Consider the following 19,804-nt stretch of genomic DNA (forward strand, 5'->3'; position numbering starts at 1 on the left):
CCCACGCGTCCCAGATGCCCTGGAAGTGTGGGGACAGCACCATGCTGGAGCAGATCGAGAAGAAACGCTCCCTGTGCATGGAGATCCGCTCCAGGCAGCAGCCAGACAGGAACACCCGGGACAGGAACCTCTGTAAGCAGGACAGCATGCCTACCCTCCCCATCTGGGGGAAGAGCAGTGGGGCCAAGAAGATCCGGCCTCCCCCCTACCCAACACAAACCACCATGTTCTGGGACACAGCCATCTGACAATAACCCGCCTGGCCTCACGCCCATCCTCCTTCTGAACTCTGTGTCTTCTGATTGGCCCTCTCCACATCAGAGGTGTCTGGGGAAGCCAATAAGAGTAGGGAGCAGGGGATCGCTGATGTCAAAGGACAATGCTGGTTACCATAGCAATATTTCTGGTTGTTCAGGTTGTCATTTTTTCTTATCACCAGTGATATTTGATATTTTTCTATTTCGTGTGACTTCGTATGAATAGATATTTTCTAAACAAAAAGCTATGAAGCAGCAAAAAACGATGTAGTTGTAGATCAATCCGATGTAGTTTAAAAAATTTTTTTTTTGTTTTGGTATTTAACATTTTAAAGCATAGTCTATCAAGCATAATTCTTCATGCCAAATGCTCAATTCATTTCCAATGCTAAACATACTCTTTTGAATGGAGGATATTCTGACAGTCAACACGCTGTCACTGTTGAGGAGTTCAGTTGACATACAATACAATACCAGTCAAAAGTTTGGACACACCTCATTCAAAGGTTATTCTTTAATTTTTACAATTTTCTAGATTGTAGAATAATAGTGAAGATAACAAAACTATGAAATAGCACATATGGAATAAGGTAGTAACCAAAAAAGTATTTTATATTTGAGATTCTTCAAAGTAGCCACCCTTTGCCTTGATGACAGCTTTGCACACTCTTGGCATTCTCTCAGCCATCTTCACCTGGAATGCTTTTCCAATAGTTTTGAAGGAGTTCCCACATATGCTGAGCACATGTTGGCTGCTTTTCCTTCACTTTGCGGTCTAACTCATCCAAAACCATCTCAATTGGGTTGAGGTCGGGTGATTGTGGAGGCCAGGTCATCTGATGCAGCACTCCATCACTCTACTTCTTGGTCAAATAGCCCTTACACAGCCTGGAGGGTCATTGTCCTGTTGAAAAACAAATGATAGTCCCACGAAGCGCAAACCAGATGGGATGGCGTATTGCTGCAGAATACCATGCTAGTTAAGTGTGCCTTGAATTCTAAATAAATCACTGACAGTGTCACCAGCAAAGCACCCCCACACCATCACACCTTCTCCTCCATGCTTCACGGTGAGAACCACACATGTGGAGATCATCTATTCATCTACCCTGCATCTCACAAAGACATTTGGAACCAAAAATCTAAAATTCAGACTCATCAGACGTAAGGACAGATTTCCACCGGTGTAATGTCCATTGCTAGTGTTTCTTGGCCCAAACAGAGTCTCTTCTTCTTATTGGTGTCCTTTAAAAGTGGTTTCTTTGCAACAATTCGACCATGAAGGCCTGATTCAAGCTGTCTCCTCTGAACAGTTGATGTGGAGATGTGTCTGTTACTTGAACTCTGTAAAGCATTTAGTTGGGCTGTAATCTGAGGTGCAGTTAATTGCCAATTTCTGAGGCTGGGAACTCTAATGAACTTATCCTCTGCAGCATAGTTATCTCTGGGCCTTCCTTTCCTGTGGCGGTCCTTGTGAGAGTCAGTTTCATCACAGCGCTTGATGGTTTTTGTGACTGCACTGAAGAAATTTTCCGGATTGACTGACTTTCATGTTTTAAAGCCATGACTGAGTGTCATTTCTCTTTGTTTATTTGAACTATTCTTGCCATTATATGGACTTGGACTTTTACCAAATAGGGCTATCCTCTGTATACCACCCCTACCTACCTTGTAACAACACAACTGATTGGCTCAAACTCAATAAGAAGGAAAGAAATTCCACAAATTAACTTTTAACAAGGCACACCTGTTAATTGAAATATATTCCAGGTGACTACCTCATGAAGCTGGTTGAGAGAATACAAAGAGTGTGCAAAGCTGTCAAGGCAAAGGGTGGCTACTTTGAAGAATCTCAAATCTATATAGATTTGTAAAACACGTTTTTTTGGCTACTACATGATTCCGTATGTGTTATTTCATCGTTGTGACGTCTTCAACAATATTCTACAACGTAGAAAAACCTTTGAATGAGTAGGTGTGTCCAAACTTTTGACTGGTACTGTAGGTTTCTATCTGAGCCATAAATGTCGTTCTAAATACCTGGCTCTGGTTGCCATGGGCCAATGTGTTGTAGAATGTATACTACTTAGTGGCAGAGCAGGTCAGGAATCTTGTGCTTCAGTCTGTAAGTTCACTAGCTGTGTAGTCAGCCAGAACCGCTGAGGAGGATTTCTTAGTAATGAGATGGGTTTGCTGGCATGTAGTACACAGGTGACAATATACGATGACATTACACGAAGATGGAAACAAGGGTGGCTCGGGGAGATAAACGTAAACCTGTTATCCCAAACCAGTCAAAGCCTGTTGAGGTCAATTGTGGATGGTGACGTTGCACTTTGCAAGGGTTGGTTATTTAATGTGGGTTGGTGGCAATAGCTGGCACAGGTCAGCTGTCCTACTCTGCCAGGCACATTGAGGGCTTCTGTTCACAGAGTAGATACTGTACTCAATCCACACCAACAATCAGCCCGAACAATGATCGCCTGAGATTTTCGACAAATACGTATGCTTACAGCAGAATATGTGTAAATTATGCACTTTTTTGAGAAATATCTTTGGAAAATATGCTTATATATATATATATATATATAATTTTTTTTTGTGAGTAGTAGAGCTGTGCCATGTAATGCGTTATCATTGGTTGGCTGCGTGGTATGGTCGCGGACGATTGGCTGTGTGTGACATGCCATCACCAATGACTGGCTGTCTGTGACGCATTACCCCCTGGGATTGGCGGCTGCTTGGTGGCATCAGATGATAAGGACCTATAGCGTGGCCACAGCTCTGCCCAAGTATTAAGAACATAGAACAAGGGTTACACAAGGACCTACAGATCAAGACTTAAGGTTAATCATTAAAACTGCACTACCCATAACATTCAATGAGGCTGTATCCATGACCACCGGCTCTTCTTCTCTTTCAACCTCCTGCATCGTCTGCAGTGATTCTTTTTTTTGTACGTAAGAAATGCAATGTCGGCATAGAATTATTTTTTCTTCCCCAGAATCCCCCTCTGATCTCTTTTTCCTGTCTTGTCCATAGACCTTGCCAGGCTACCCAGACTCCTTGCTCTGGCCAAAAGATACGTTAGTTTCTTCTCCACGGTGAGTCTGGATCTGACTACCTCCCCTGACAATTTCTAGAATGGAAATCCGTTCTCGACAATCTGATTGGTCGCAGAAACCAATGGGTTGGGCCAGAGCCAAAACACACGTGGGTAAAGCGACATTTGACCATTTGTCATTGGCTTTGATACTCTGATTGGTTAGAAATGATCCAATCGCTGATGACTTTTGTACGATACCCCTCATTTTTTACATCATTACAAATGACTTCAATGATGTCAGTCTCAGACTGAAGTCTGTAGCGATGAATTCAGTTTGAGTCCTCAGGCAAGCATAGACCAGCATGCACCTGTAGTCAAGGTGAGTCAGGAGTTGCCTCTAACTGCTGGTCCAGTGCCATCTTTTTCATCATTTTTAATCTGACCCCAGATCTGTGTTGCGGGCAACTTCTACATGAATCACTTTGAGGATATTTAAGGTGCAATACACTGTAGTGACGTTCGACATTGAAATGGATTAGAGACTCAAATCTGTCCATCCATTGGCAGACATGAGCAGCAGGCCAATGGGAATGGAGGAAAGGAAACCTAGGAGTAGCATGAACAACCTGGTTAAACCAGTGCAAAACCCCTTCCATTGATAAATCAACCCGGCGGTCCGCACCAAGTCCCTTATACCTGTGCGTGTGTGTGTTAGTGTGTGCCGAGCTACACTGTATGCAGGTCAACTCTGAAATGATTGTTTGAAACATGAACATTTCTTACAGCGCAGGTCCGAAATGTAGAACGATGTTTAACTATCTTTTTTTTTGTGTGTGTAAATAATGTGTTCTTTCACTATCTTTCACACTGCACAGCGCTGACTGTGCTCTTCATTCTGAAAAGGAAAAGAAGAAAGAGAAAAAAAACATGTTTGAGAAAGAAGTACTGTATGCTGATTGGTTCTGTTGTCGAGAGAAATAAATCTGAACTTGGTCTCACTGTGGAAGAGATGGGACTCCCGGTGAAATATGTGATTGTGCTTTTGGTCTTTACATTCTACTCCGATTTACTTGGATACATATGTGGTTTTCGATAAAGGTAACCTTAAAAACAAGTTAAAGTTAATGGAAAAGGTCCCCTGTAAATGATGACATGATACACAAGGATTTTTTCATTGTGGATAAAACTTTAAAGAATAAAGACATTTGCGTATCTGTAATACAAACATGGCAGAGCTCGATTTGATAAGAAATGCAAAACAATAATAGCACGACTATAATAATCAGCACCAACATAAACATAATTGATAGTCACACCACAAGAAACTAAATTAAACTATTTATATTTGTCATTTCATTTTACACAACTAAAAACCGGTATATAAAACCGTTATGATGTAGGAAATAAATGGGACCAGTGCATTTCAAAGCCGTAATAGCTGTAGTCTAAATGATAAATTATAAACCGGGTAGTTTGCGTCCTGGATGCTGATTGGCTGAAACAGCTTTCCAGCCGTTTGTATATCAGACAATATACCACGGCATTGACACAAAAATATTTGTTACAGACAAAAATTGAACAGTAAACACGTTTAAAAAAAATTTTTTTATAGCAATAAGGCACCTTGGGGGTTTGTGATATATGGCCAAAATCCAAGAACAGCCCTTAGCCGTGGTATATTGGCCATATACCACACCCCTGGCGCCTTGTCGCTTAATTCTAACATTATGACATGGATATTGATACAACAATAATAGATTATTGGTTATTTTAACTACACATGTTAAGATTATTTCTGATTAAGGCATACTGTGTCTTTTGGCCTGTAGTCTTTGTTGGAGTGAATAGCTGGTTTTCCAATGATGAGCGCTCTGAGTAATCCAGTGTGTTCACATGCCTTACTCCTTTCCCAGTGTCCACTGTCACTTCCTGATCTGGGAGGTGCTCAGTGCAGGTTGATCAGTGCTGAACCATTGTGCCAATAGATGGGTTAGTGGACAAAGTCACGAAAACAATGAGCAAGCTTTAAATGGGGCAGAACGCTGTATGTCGTTCTGATTCTGGATGGCCAAATACTGTAGCTATAGCAACAATGACAAAGAGCAGCCATGGGGGAAATCCTAGGCGGCTCGTTTTTTCTCTTGTTTTGAGGTGTTTTGACTGTCACGTCGATGCTAATATGGCTCAAATTCGCTAGCTAACCAACAACTGTAACGTTTTTGAGACAACAAGTGCCCATTGAGCACATTAATTTATGTTTTGAATAAACACTGGACATGAAATATAGTTTACATGTTGTCAACCATCTAAGCCAACCCCGTCTGTTTTGCCCCACAGTTGCACACGTGTCGGTTTTGTTGCTAAACAACCAACCCGTCTATGACCTGGCCAATGGCCTCCATTATGAAGTCAGTTAAAGGGATAGTTCAGCAAAATGACATCATCCTCCACACTTGATAGATGTTTCCTTCCCTTGAAAGTGGTCTATGGACTAGTATAGACTGCAATCCACACTATGGTTTCGTTAAACTAGCCACCATAGTCAAAAATGGTAAATAGTAGTAGATGATGATTGTATGTATCCCCGACAAGTAGGACAGGGCGCTGACAGGGCTAGCATAGCACAGCATTGTGACAGTGATGTAGTGGGGTCGGGGAAGTTTGTTAATCATATTATGAGGCAACTTGACTTATGGATGAAATAGGAGGTGGTCTAGTGGTGTAGAGCACATGTACGATGTACGATGTGCCGCTGCCAGCAAGGATTGAAATCTGTTCTACTGCCTTTTCAGAACACGCTCTTCTCTCTCAATCCAATAAACATACAAAATACAAAACAAAAACAAAACTATTTAAGAAAAGAAATCGGAGGTGACATAAGGTGTTCAGCCCTTGGTACATACGTGGCAGCGGCTGGCCTGCTGGCGCTGTTGATCGGCGGCCTTCAACACGCTAGGGACGGGGCCAGGGCCAAACTGCTCGTCCAGGGAAACATGGGTCAGCCAGAAGCTGTAGACATTGGCGAAGTAGTGGCATGTGCCCCGCGGGCCCTGGCACTCTACAAAGGGCTGGGCACGGAAGTCTCGCAGGCAGCTGCCGGATGAGGTCAGAGATTGGCCGCCACCCTCGTCGCCCGCTCCAGAGTGCTGGAGAGACGAGAGGATAGTGTGAGCGATATACAGTCATATACACACACAGAGATCCCCCACTACCCCCACACACTCACCATGAGGAAGGAGTAGCCAGCCCACAGACTCCTCCACCCAGGGGGGCAGGTGGGGGCGATATAATCCTGGCTGTGCACTGCCACAGCGGGTGAGGGTGTCTCACACACGGCACAGCGGCTGATATGGGCGCGGATCTCGTGGCCCGACACGGGCATCATGGGCACGGCAGCGGTGGTGGAAAGCCAGTAGGATTTGTCATTGCGGCTGGCGTAGTCACAGGTACCTGTGTTGCAGTAGGAGAAGGGCATGGTGCTGAAGATACGTAGACATGAGCCGGCCTGGCCTGGGGGGAGGACAGAGAGAGAGAGAGAGAGAGAGAGAGAGAGAGAGAGAGAGAGAGAGAGAGAGAGAGAGAGAGAGAGAGAGAGAGAGAAGGGCAGGGGGTGGGGGAAGAGAGAGAGAAAGAGAGAGACAGAGAGAGAGACAGACGGGCAGGAGGAGAGAGAGAGAGAGAGAGAGAGAGAGAGAGAGAGAGAGAGAGAGAAGAGAAGGGCAGGGGGATGAAAAGAGAGAGAGTTGTGTACATGTGAATCAGGGTTGCTGGTCAATTCCTTTTTTAATTCAGCCAATTCAGGAAGTAAAAAGAAATTCCAATTCTATTTTTTCCTCATAGGAAAACTGAAAAGGAATTGACCCCCAACTCTGATGTGAATAGATTGAAAGACAGACCTGAACACATTGATGAGCTGACACAAAATGGAGATACCTTATTAGTCAGTATCCTCCCTCTCACCCCCCCCCCCCCCCCCACACACACACACTACCTCTACCCACCCCTCCACACCCCTATACACCTCTCCACTCGGCCCACCCCTCCACACCCCTGCAACCCCCTACATTCGGCCCACCCCTCCACACCCTCAGCCCACCCCTCCACACCCATCTAGGGGTTCGTACGTACCCAGGTCCTGTGTGTGTGTCCTCTCCTGCCCCTCCAGGTAGAACAGGCTATAGCCGGTCCACAGGGGGCTGCTGCCCTCGGGACACACAGGGACCTCCACCGACTGGCTGTGGATCACCAGCAGGAAGCCTGAACTCACAGAGCCAGTGGAACCAGGGTAGCCACGGTCACCCTGAGAACCCGGAGGACCTGTGAGGAGGAAGAGTATATGTGTTTACACCAAAAGACTAATGTATACACGTCAGATGCGAGTATATTAGTATATTAGTATATTGCATTATGTTGAGGTGCACAGTGAAACGGCTTACTTCTGTTACTATTTGTTATATATTCTGTCTCTGTGTGCGTGCGTGTGTGTGTGTGTGTGTGTGTGTGTGTATATATGTGTGTGTCTTTACCCTGATGTCCCACAAAACCTTGCTGTCCATGATCGCCTGGGTCTCCTAAAGGTCCAGGTGGACCTGGAGGTCCATTTCTCCCTGGGGGCCCTCGCGACCCAGCTGGGCCCTTAGGACCTAGAGAAAATGTCACACAAAACACCACCGTCGGTGTGAAAACAACACACACACACATCATGTTTCTGTAGGTCACTTACCGTGAGGCCCAGGGTTCCCACGGGGCCCAGCCTTTCCCGGGGGACCATTTGGACCTGATGGACCTGAGGGGCCATGGATCCCACGGTAGGGTTCCTGAGTGGTAACGTCACCGTCTAAAACCTGACCGGGCAGGCCTTTGGGACCTGCAGGGGGATACAGAGGAACCTCATTGTCAAAAGAACAGGCTAAACAGCTAGAATCGTCTCAGTTATCTCGATTGGTCTCAGCCCTCACCTGCATCCCCAGGTTTGCCTTTGTCACCTTTGGGCCCCAGGAGGCCGTAGGCACCTGGACGACCTCTTGCTCCGTTAGGGCCCATGTCACCCACAGGGCCTCTGGCACCTATCAGAAAATAGCATTAGGCACCAAACAGAGAAAACAGACTGCATCATCAGACTGTTTTCCGATTTTAAATGTTTTACACCGTTTTCTGTTTCGGAGTTGTGTGTTATGTGGTTACCTTTGGGTCCTTGTGATCCTGAGTAGTCTGTTGGCCCTAGGGGTCCTGGGGGGCCTCTCTGTCCTTTATGGCCATTGGGCCCTGGTGGCCCTTGGGGGCCTGGGTCTCCTGGAGATGGCTCTGCAGTACCAGCAGGACCCGGTTCACCGGGTGGTCCTGAAAACACTCAAATACTGAGACAAGAAAAACACACAGAAACACCTGACACCTGGTACACAATGACAGACTGACTGACATCTGACCCCTGGTACACACTGACCGACATCTGACACCTGGTACACACTGACCGACATCTGACCCCTGGTACACACTGACCGACATCTGACCCCTGGTACACACTGACCGACATCTGACCCCTGGTACACACTGACCGACATCTGACACCTGGTACACACTGACAGACTGACTGACATCTGACCCCTGGTACACACTGACCGACATCTGACCCCTGGTACACACTGACCGACATCTGACCCCTGGTACACACTGACCGACATCTGACCCCTGGTACACACTGACTGACATCTGACACCTGGTACACACTGACAGACTGACTGACATCTGACCCCTGGTACACACTGACCGACATCTGACCCCTGGTACACACTGACCGACATCTGACCCCTGGTACACACTGACCGACATCTGACACCTGGTACACACTGACAGACTGACTGACATCTGACCCCTGGTACACACTGACCGACATCTGACACCTGGTACACAATGACCGACATCTGACCCCTGGTACACACTGACCGACATCTGACCCCTGGTACACACTGACCGACATCTGACACCTGGTACACAATGACAGACTGACTGACATCTGACCCCTGGTACACACTGACTGACATCTGACCCCTGGTACACACTGACCGACATCTGACACCTGGTACACAATGACAGACTGACTGACATCTGACCCCTGGTACACACTGACTGACATCTGACCCCTGGTACACACTGACAGACTGACTGACATCTGACCCCTGGTACACACTGACCGACATCTGACACCTGGTACACACTGACCGACATCTGACCCCTGGTACACACTGACCGACATCTGACCCCTGGTACACACTGACCGACATCTGACCCCTGGTACACACTGACCGACATCTGACCCCTGGTACACACTGACCGACATCTGACCCCTGGTACACACTGACATCTGACACCATAAAATGTCATTTAAGCAAGTAAGTAAGTAAGGGATGGCTGCCATCTTCTCGGCTATTAACCAACTTTGATATTTTGCATGTTTCTTCACGTTGTTCGTATCTTGTATTGTACATAATGTTGCTGCTACCATTTCTTATGACAGAAAAGAGCTTCTGGACATCAGAACTGTGATTGTCCAATTTGAGGTGAGTAAAGTTTTTCTTGAATGAGTCAGACGGGAGGGATATACTACAAACCAAATCTATTTTATTTATATAGCCCTTTTTACATTAGCGGATATATCAAAGTGCTGTACAGAAACCCAGACTAAAACCCCAAACAGCAAGCAACACAGGTGCAAAAGCACGAACTGAAAGCACGTACAGTTGAAGTCGGAAGTTTAGATACACCTTATCCAAATACATTTATAACTCAGTTTTTCCACAATTCCTGACATTTAATCCTAGGAAAAATTCCCTGTCTTATGATCACCACTTTATTTTAAGAATGTGACATGTCAACACCTTCCCAGTGGGGGATATATTTACATACACTCAATTAGTATTTGGTAGCATTGTCTTTAAATTGTTTAACTTGTGTCAAACGTTTCAATTAGCCTTACACAAGCTTCCCACAATAAGTTGGGTGAATTTTGGCCCATTGCTCCTGACAGAGCTGGTGTAACTGAGTCAGGTTTGTAGGCCTCCTTGCTCGCACACACTTTTTCCAGTTCTGCCCACAAATGTTCTATAGGATTGAGGTCAGGGCTTTGTGATGGTCACTCAAATACCTTGACGTTGTTGTCCTTAAGCAATTTTGCCACAACTTTGGAAGTATGCTTGGGGTCATTGTCCATTTGGAAGACCAATTTGCGACCAAGCTTTAACTTACTGACTGATGTCTTGAGATGTTTCTTCAATATATCCACATAATTTTCCTCCTCATGATGCAATCTATTTAGTGAAGCGCACCAGTCCCTCCTGCAGCAAAGCACCCCCACAACATGATGCTGCCACCCCCGTGCTTCACGGTTGGGATGGTGTTCTTCGGCTTGCAAACTTTCCCCTTTTTCCTCCAAACAAAATGATGGTCATTTTGGCCAAACAGTTCTATTTTTCTTTCATCAGAACAGAGGACAGGACAATCTTTGGACAATCAAAAGTACAATCTTTGTCCCCAAATTCAGTTGCAAACCGTAGTGTGGCTTTTTTATGGCGGTTTTGAAGCAGTGGCTTCTTCCTTGCTTAACCTCTTACACTTATGGTGGCGCTATTTCATTTTTGGAAGAAAAACGTTCCCGTTTTAAACAAGATATTTTGTCACAAAAAGATGCTCGACTATGCATATAATTGCTACTGTTCGAAAGAAAACACTCTGACGTGTCCAGAAATACAAATATCTTCTCTGTGCGTGCCCTTTAACGTGAGCTTCAGGCAAAACCAAGATGACTTGGCATCCAGGAAATGACAAGGATTTTTGAGGCTCTGTCTTTCATGATCTCCTTATATGGCTGTGAACGCAAGAGGAATGAGTCTGCCCTTTCTGTCGTTTCCCCAAGGTGTCTGCAGCATTGTGACGTATTTGTAGGCAGATCGTTGGAAGATTGACCATAAGAGACCACATTTACCACGTGTCCGCCCGGTGTCCTGCGCCGAAATTGGTGCGCAAAAGTCACCTGCCAGTATTTTTCCATGGGGAACAGAGAGAGAAGCAAGCTTCCACGAACTGCATGTCAATGAAGAGATATGTGAAAAAACACCTTGAGGATTGATTCCAAACAACGTTTGCCATGTTTCGGTCGATATTATGTAGTTAATCCGGAAAAAGTTTCACGTTGTAGGTGACTGCATTTTCGGTTCGTTTCGGTAGCCAGGCGCAATGTAGAAAACGGAACGATTTCTCCTACACACAGACGCTTTCAGGAAACACTGCGCATCTGGTATGTGGCTGGGAGTCTCCTCATTGAAAACATCAGAAGCTCTTCAAAGGTAAATGATTTTATTTATTTGGTTATCTGGCTTTTGTGAAAATGTTGCGTGCTACATGCTACACAAAATGCTATGCTAGCTTTGCATACTCTTACACAAATTAGTCAATTTCTATGGTTCAAAAGCATATTTTGAAAATCTGAGATGACAGTGTTGTTAAGAAAAGGCTAAGCTTAAGAGCAAACGCATTATTTTAATTTTATTTGCGATTTTCAGAAATCGTTAACGTTGCGTCACAATCCCGGATCCGGGATGGGGAGTTTCAAGAGGTTAACGGCCTTTCAGGTTATGTCGATATAGGACTCGTTTAACTGTGAATATATATTTACTGAGTTTGAAGGTAGGCCTTGAAATACATCCACAGGTACACCTCCAATTAACTCAAATTATGTCAATTAGCCTATCAGAAGCTTCTAAAGCCATGACATCATTTAAGCGGTTTAAAGGCACAGTCAACTTAATGTATGTTAACGTCTGACCCACTGGAATTGTGATACAGTGAATTATGATAATCTGTCTGTAAACAATTTTTGTTGGAAAAATTACTTGTGTGACGCACAAAGTAGATGTCCTAACCGACTTGCCAAAACTATAGTTTGTTAACAAGAAATTTGTGGAGTGGTTGAAAAATGAGTTTTAATGACTCCAACCTAAGTGTATGTAAACTTCCGACCTCAACTTTATATCCTACCAACAGGACATTAAAAACTGTAATAGCTTATGCTTCACTGAGTCGTGGCTGAACGGCGACATTAAGAACATACAGCTGGCGGGTTATACACTCCATCGGCAGGATGGAACAGCAGCCTCTGGTAAGACATGGGGTGGGGGCCTATGCATATATGTAAACAACAGCTGGTGCATGATATCTAAGGAAGTCTCAAGGTTTTGCTCACCTGAGGTAGAGTATCTCATGATAAGCTTTAGACCACACTATCTACCTAGAGAGTTTATCTGTATTTTTTTGTAGCTGTCTACATACCACCACAGACCGATGCTGTCACTAAAACTGCACTCAATGAGCTGTATACCACCATAAGCAAACAGGAAAACGCTCATCCAGAGGAGGCAATCCTAGTGGCCGGGGACTATAATGCAGGGAAACTTAAATCAGTTCTAGACCACCTTTACTCCACACACAGAGACGCGTACAAAGCTCTCTCTCGCCCTCCATTTGGCAAACCTGACCATAATTCTATCCTCCTAATTCCATTTTACAAGCAAAAATTAAAGCAGGAAGCACCTCGGTCTATAAAAAAAGTGGTCAGATGAAGCAGATGCTAAACTACAGGACTGTTTTGCTATCACAGACTGGAACATGTTCCAGGATTCTGATGGCATTGAGGAGTACACCACATTAGTCACTGGCTTTATCAATAAGTGTATCGAGGACGTCATCCCCACAGTAACTGTACGTACATACCCCAACCAGAAGCCATGGATCACAGGCAACTTTCGCACTGGGCTAAGGGTAGAGCTGCCGCTTTCAAGGAGCTGGACTCTAACCCGGAAGCTTATAAAAAATCCCGCTATGTCCTCCGAGGAACCAGCAAACAGGCAAAGCGTCAATACTGGACTAAGATCGAATCATACGACGCTTGTCAGATGTGGCAGGGATTGCAAACTATTACAGACTACAAAGGGACACACAGCCAAGAGCTGCCCAGTGATACGAGCCTTCCTGACAAGCTAAGTAACTTCTATGCTCGCTTCGAGGCAAGTAACACTGAAACATGTATGAGAGCATCAGCTGTTCTGGACGACTGTGTGATCACACTCCGTCGCCGATGTGAGTAAGACCTTTAAACAGGTCAACATTCATATGGCCGCAGGGCCAGATGGATTACCAGGATGTGTGCGCTGACCAAATGGCAACTGTTTTCACTGACATGTACAACCTCTCCCTGACCGATTCTGTAAAACCAATATGTTTCAAGCAGACCACCATAGTGTTCTTGGGCACAGGAACTAAGGTAACCTGCCTAAATGACTACCGACCCATAGCACTCACGCCTGTAGCCATGAAATGCTTTGAAAGGCTGGTCATAGTATACATCAACACCATTGTCCCAGAAATCCTAGACCCACTCCAATTTGCGTAAACACCAACAGAGCCACAGATGATGCAATCTCTATTGCATTTCACACCGGTTACACAAGGACAACAACCGCTCCCTCATCATGATCAAGACAAAGGAGATGATTGTGGACTACAGGAAAAGGAGGACCGAGAACTCACCAATTCTCATCGTTGGGGCTGCAGTGGAGCAGGTTGAGCGATTCAAGTTCCTTGGTGTCCACATCACCAACAAACTAACATGGTCCAAGTACACCAAGACAGTTGTGAAGAGGGCACAACAAAACCTATTCCCCCTCAAGAGACTGACAAGATTTGGCATGGGTTCTCAGATCCTCAAAGGTTTGACAGCTGCTCCATCGAGAGCATCCTCACTGCGTAGTATGTCAACTTCTCGGCCTCCGACTGCGAGGCACTACAGAGGGTAGTGCGTACGGCCCAGTACATCACCGGGGACAAGCTTCCTGCCATCCATCTTTTCTCTTACTGTTTTAAAGGTATTTTCTTCAAACTGCATTGTTGGTTAAGGGCATGTAAGTTAGCCTTTCATTATTTGGCATACACACTGACAGACAGTTTGACATTTGTCACCTGGTACAGACAGACAGACAGACAGACAGTTTGACATTTGTCACCTGGTACAGACAGACAGACAGACAGTTGACATTTGTCACCTGGTACAGACAGACAGACAGTTTGACATTTGTCACCTGGTACAGACAGACAGACAGACAGTTGACATTTGTCACCTGGTACAGACAGACAGACAGTTTGACATTTGTCACCTGGTACAGACAGACAGACAGACAGTTTGACATTTGTCACCTGGTACAGACAGACAGACAGACAGACAGACAGACAGACAGACAGACAGACATGCACACCTGGAGGTCCATGAATGCCTTCGTATCCTGGCTCTCCGTTGGGTCCTCTGTGACATTCTGAGCACTCTCCACCTGAACCACCGGGCTCACCAGTGACTCCTTTTGGTCCTGGGTGACATTACACATTCAATCAACCATACAGGAGTCATACAGTAGCTAACATCATGTCAACAACCCAACACTCACATGTACCCTACTCCACCGGGGAACTACGCAGTAATGACACACAATGTACCGTATCTACTATATTAGAATCTTAAAAGAAAATCACAGTGTTAAAATGTTTTTGTTTTTAATACATTTCAAAAATTTCAAAAAACCTGTTTTTGCTTTGTCATTATGGGGTATTGTGTGAAGATTCATACATTTGTGAATAAATCTGTAATGTAACAACATGTGAAAGAAAGTCCAGGGCTCTGAATACTTTCCGAATGCACCGTCTATAAACTTAAAATAAAATCACACGCCAACCTTTCGCTACATTCTAACGTATGATGATCTCTTGCATAGCATATCAATCATGTCATTACTATCTTGAAAAGCACATTTTTCACTCATGACTGATATAAACAGTACCTTGGTAGCCTGGAGGGCCCCTTAGGCCTTTAGATCCAGGGTAAGAAGTTCCCGGGGGTCCCTGGGAGCCTGTGTGGCCTTTGACTCCGGGGTACCCAGATGGCCCTCGTGGGCCCAACACATCTGGTCCTGAGAGAGTGAGATGTGACAGATAAGGACGACTGGTACCGGTTTCTATTAGTAACGTACTTTACCTGCATTTAGCTACGGTATCTATTCAGAGACAGTTATTTATTGATAAGTGTTTGTAACCTCACCTCTGGCTCCCTTCTCTCCTTTTTGGCCTTGGAGCCCGTTCAGACCATGCAGCCCTGGGGGTCCCGGGAAACCTGTGGAGAAATTCACATATACATCAAAATCATTCCTGGGTCAACTGCACACATGTACAGTATGTATACCATGTCAAATGTTTTGGATTGCGAGGTAAATGAGTCCAGCCAGCTATCTAAACCTTGTAGTAATCATGACGGAATTACCAACCCGGGTATACAGGGCACGGGGCCCTGACCTCCAGGGGGCCCCCATTGACTGTGTACGTTACTCTCACCCAGATATTGTATGAACATGGCATTAAGTCATGACAACATGTAGAATTTCAGGAAATTAACTTTGAAAACTACAAAAATATTTTCTCCACCCAAAATGTGTAGATTTGCAGGATATTAGCTTTAAAACGGCAATATTTTCTCTACAACCCATGGCAGAATTAGGAGCATTGCATGAAATTAGTTTTCAAACTACAAGATTTATTCCCCCCCATGGTAAAATATGTGTAGAATTGCAGAATATGTGTGGCTAGGGCCTGTCACTAGGTGGTAAGTATAGTTGAAGTCGGAAGTTTACATACACTTAGGCTGGAGTCATTAAAACTCGTTTTTCAACCACTCCACAAATTTCTTGTTAACAAACTATAGTTTTGGCAAGTCAGTTAGGACATCTACTTTGTGCATGACACAAGTAATGTTTCCAACAATTGTTTACAGACCGATTACTTCACTTATAATTCACTGTATCACAATTCCAGTGGGTCAGAAGTTTACATACACCAAGTTGACTGTGCATTTAAACAGCTTGGAAAATTCCAGAAAACGATGTCATGGCTTTAGAAGCTTCTGATAGGCCAATTGACATAATTTGAGTCAATTGGAGGTGTACCTGTGGATGTATTTCAAGGCCTACCTTCAAACTCAGTGCCTCTTTGCTTGACATCGTGGGATAATCAAAAGAAATCAGCCAAGAGCTCAGAAATAAAATTGTAGACCTCCACAAGTCTGGTTCATCATTGGGAGCAATTTCCAAATGCCTGAAGGTACCATATTCATCTGTACAAACAATAGTACACAAGTGTAAACACCATGGGACCACGCAGCGTTCTGTTTCCTAGAGATTAACGTACTTTGGTGACAAAAGTGCAAATCAATCCCAGAACAACAGCAAAGGACCTTGTGAAGATGCTGGAGGAAACAGGTACAAAATTATCTATATCCACAGTAAAATGACTCCATTATTGACATAACCCGAAACTCCGCTCAACAAGGAAGAAGCCACTGCTCCAAAACCGCCATAAAAAAAGCCACACTACGGTTTGCAACTGCACATGGGGACAAAGATCGTACTTTTTGGAGAAATGTCCTCTGGTCTGATAAAACAAAAATATAACTGCTTGGCCATAATAACCATCGTCATGTTTGGAGGAAAAAGGGGGAGGCTTGCAAGCCGAAGAATACCATCCCAACCGTGAAACACGGGGGTGGCAGCATCATGTTGTGGGGTGCTTTGATGCAGGAGGGACTTGTGCACTTCACAAAATAGATAACATCATGAGGGGGACAGTTATGTGGATATATTGAAGAAACATCTCAAGACATCAGTCAGGAAGTTAAAGCTTGGTCACAAATTGGTCTTCCAACTGGACAATGACCCCAAGCATACTTCCAAAGTTGTGGAAAATGGCTAAAGGACAACAAAGTCAAGGTATCGGAGTGGCCATCACAAAGCCCTGACCTCAATCCTATAGAAAATGTGTGGGCAGAACTGAAAAAGTGTGTGCGAGCAAGGAGGCCTACAAACCTGACTCAGTTACACCAGCTCTGTCAGGAGGAATGGGACAAAATTCACCCAACTTATTGTGGGAAGCTTGTGGAAGGCTACCCGAAACGTTTGACCCAAGTTGAACAATTTAAAGGCAATGCTACAAAATATTAATTGAGTGGATGTACACTTCTGACCCACTTGGAATGTGATGAAAGAAATAAAAGCTGAAATAAATAATTCTCTCTACTATTATTCTGACATTTCACATTCTTAAAATAAACTGGTGATCCTAACTGACCTAAGACAGGGTATTTTTACTGGGATTAAATGTCAGGAATTGTGAAAAACTGAGTTTAAATGTATTTGGCTAAGGTGAATGTAAACCTCCGACTTCAACTGTAGATTGGGTCTTAGTACCTGGAGGACCGGGCAGTCCAGGATTGCCATTGGGGCCTTGACCTCCGAGAATTCCTCCGGGAGGCCCTGGGGAGCCTGGACGACCCGGCGGACCTGAGGGACCAGGGAAACCTGCACACACACACACAAACTTTAGAATCTAAAATGCTTACATATGTAGACACTAAACAAACACATAGACATAAATGAAATATATTGTACCCTGTCCTAAGGAGAAAATATGAAATGAGTGACATACAGAAGGGGACTTTAGGGATCCATTACCTGGGCCACCCAGTGGTCCACGGGCTCCGTGGACACCAGGCTGTCCTGGTGATCCTCTGGGTCCTGGCTCCCCTGGATCTCCTGGGTCTCCCTTTGGATCTATAGAGAGTGAAAAATATCAATTAGGTTTTGCACATTTCTAGTCACTTTCCCAGAAATTCCGGTTGGTTCCCAGAATCAGGAGGAAATAAGGACATCTGTAATCCTCCAACAAGGATTTCTGGAAAAGTTACCGGAATTTTGCAACCCTAGTACCAATCACACCTGCACATACCTTCTAGGAGTGTGAATCACTGCCCCAACACAAACTTCACATTTGGAAGTGAACACAAATACAGAAAACAACAGCAGCAGACTGACTGACTGACTGACTGACTGACTGAGAATAGCAGCAGCAGCCTGACTGACTGACTGACTGACTGGGAACAGCAGCAGCCTGACTGACTGACTGACTGACTGGGAACAGCAGCAGCAGCCTGACTGACTGACTGACTGGGAATAGCAGCAGCCTGACTGACTGACTGACTGAGAACAGCAGCAGCAGCCTGACTGACTGACTGACTGAGAACAGCAGCAGCAGCCTGACTGACTGACTGACTGGGAATAGCAGCAGCCTGACTGACTGACTGACTGGGAATAGCAGCAGCCTGACTGACTGACTGACTGGGAATAGCAGCAGCCTGACTGACTGACTGACTGGGAACAGCAGCAGCCTGACTGACTGACTGACTGACTGGGAACAGCAGCAGCAGCCTGACTGACTGACTGACTGGGAACAGCAGCAGCCTGACTGACTGACTGACTGACTGGGAACAGCAGCAGCCTGACTGACTGACTGACTGACTGACTGGGAACAGCAGCAGCAGCCTGACTGACTGACTGACTGAGAACAGCAGCAGCAGCCTGACTGACTGACTGACTGGGAATAGCAGCAGCCTGACTGACTGACTGACTGGGAACAGCAGCAGCCTGACTGACTGACTGACTGACTGGGAACAGCAGCAGCCTGACTGACTGACTGACTGACTGACTTTGAACAGCAGCAGCAGCCTGACTGACTGACTGACTGAGAACAGCAGCAGCAGCCTGACTGACTGACTGACTGACTGGGAACAGCAGCAGCCTGACTGACTGACTGACTGAGAACAGCAGCAGCCTGACTGACTGACTGACTGGGAACAGCAGCAGCCTGACTGGCTGACTGACTGGGAACAGCAGCAGCAGCCTGACTGACTGAGAACAGCAGCAGCAGCCTGACTGACTGACTGACTGAGAATAGCAGCCTGACTGACTGACTGACTGACTGAGAACAGCAGCAGCCTGACTGACTGACTGACTGAGAACAGCAGCAGCCTGACTGACTGACTGAGAATAGCAGCCTGACTGACTGACTGACTGACTGAGAACAGCAGCAGCCTGACTGACTGACTGACTGAGAATAGCAGCCTGACTGACTGACTGACTGACTGACTGACTGACTGACTGACTGACTGAGAACAGCAGCAGCCTGACTGACTGACTGACTGACTGAGAACAGCAGCAGCCTGACTGACTGACTGGCTGGGAACAGCAGCAGCAGCCTGACTGACTGACTGACTGAGAACAGCAGCAGCAGCCTGACTGACTGACTGACTGACTGGGAACAGCAGCAGCCTGACTGACTGACTGACTGAGAACAGCAGCAGCAGCCTGACTGACTGACTGACTGGGAACAGCAGCAGCAGCAGCCTGACTGACTGACTGGGAACAGCAGCAGCAGCCTGACTGACTGACTGGGAACAGCAGCAGCAGCATGACTGACTGACTGACTGAGAACAGCAGCAGCAGCTTGACTGACTGACTGACTGAGAATAGCAGCAGCAGCCTGACTGACTGACTGACTGACTGGGAACAGCAGCAGCCTGACTGAC

The 19,804-nt window shown here is 45.6% G+C and overlaps 1 protein-coding gene and 1 pseudogene across 1 annotated transcript in view; one reads left to right on the forward strand and one right to left on the reverse strand.

Annotated features, from left to right (window-relative positions):
• The window catches only part of LOC135558395 (serine/arginine repetitive matrix protein 2-like), a 33,524-nt pseudogene extending 31,460 nt beyond the window's left edge, over positions 1-2,064 (forward strand).
• Positions 2,065-4,452: 2,388 nt separating this feature from the next.
• LOC135558096 (collagen alpha-4(IV) chain-like) overlaps positions 4,453-19,804 on the reverse strand; it is an 87,582-nt gene continuing 72,230 nt past the window's right edge. The window contains exons 36-47 of the mRNA XM_064991845.1: positions 17,895-17,993; positions 17,631-17,741; positions 15,437-15,508; positions 15,180-15,308; positions 14,604-14,711; positions 8,488-8,643; positions 8,262-8,369; positions 8,027-8,170; positions 7,830-7,946; positions 7,432-7,620; positions 6,530-6,813; positions 4,453-6,449 (exon numbers count right to left, since the gene is read on the reverse strand). Coding sequence (XP_064847917.1) covers positions 6,189-6,449; positions 6,530-6,813; positions 7,432-7,620; positions 7,830-7,946; positions 8,027-8,170; positions 8,262-8,369; positions 8,488-8,643; positions 14,604-14,711; positions 15,180-15,308; positions 15,437-15,508; positions 17,631-17,741; positions 17,895-17,993 — 1,778 coding nt within the window. The 3' untranslated portion in view covers positions 4,453-6,188. The remainder of the gene's footprint in view (positions 6,450-6,529; positions 6,814-7,431; positions 7,621-7,829; positions 7,947-8,026; positions 8,171-8,261; positions 8,370-8,487; positions 8,644-14,603; positions 14,712-15,179; positions 15,309-15,436; positions 15,509-17,630; positions 17,742-17,894; positions 17,994-19,804) is intronic.

Source organism: Oncorhynchus masou, chromosome 17, assembly GCF_036934945.1.
Source record: "Oncorhynchus masou masou isolate Uvic2021 chromosome 17, UVic_Omas_1.1, whole genome shotgun sequence".
NCBI lineage: Eukaryota > Metazoa > Chordata > Actinopteri > Salmoniformes > Salmonidae > Oncorhynchus > Oncorhynchus masou.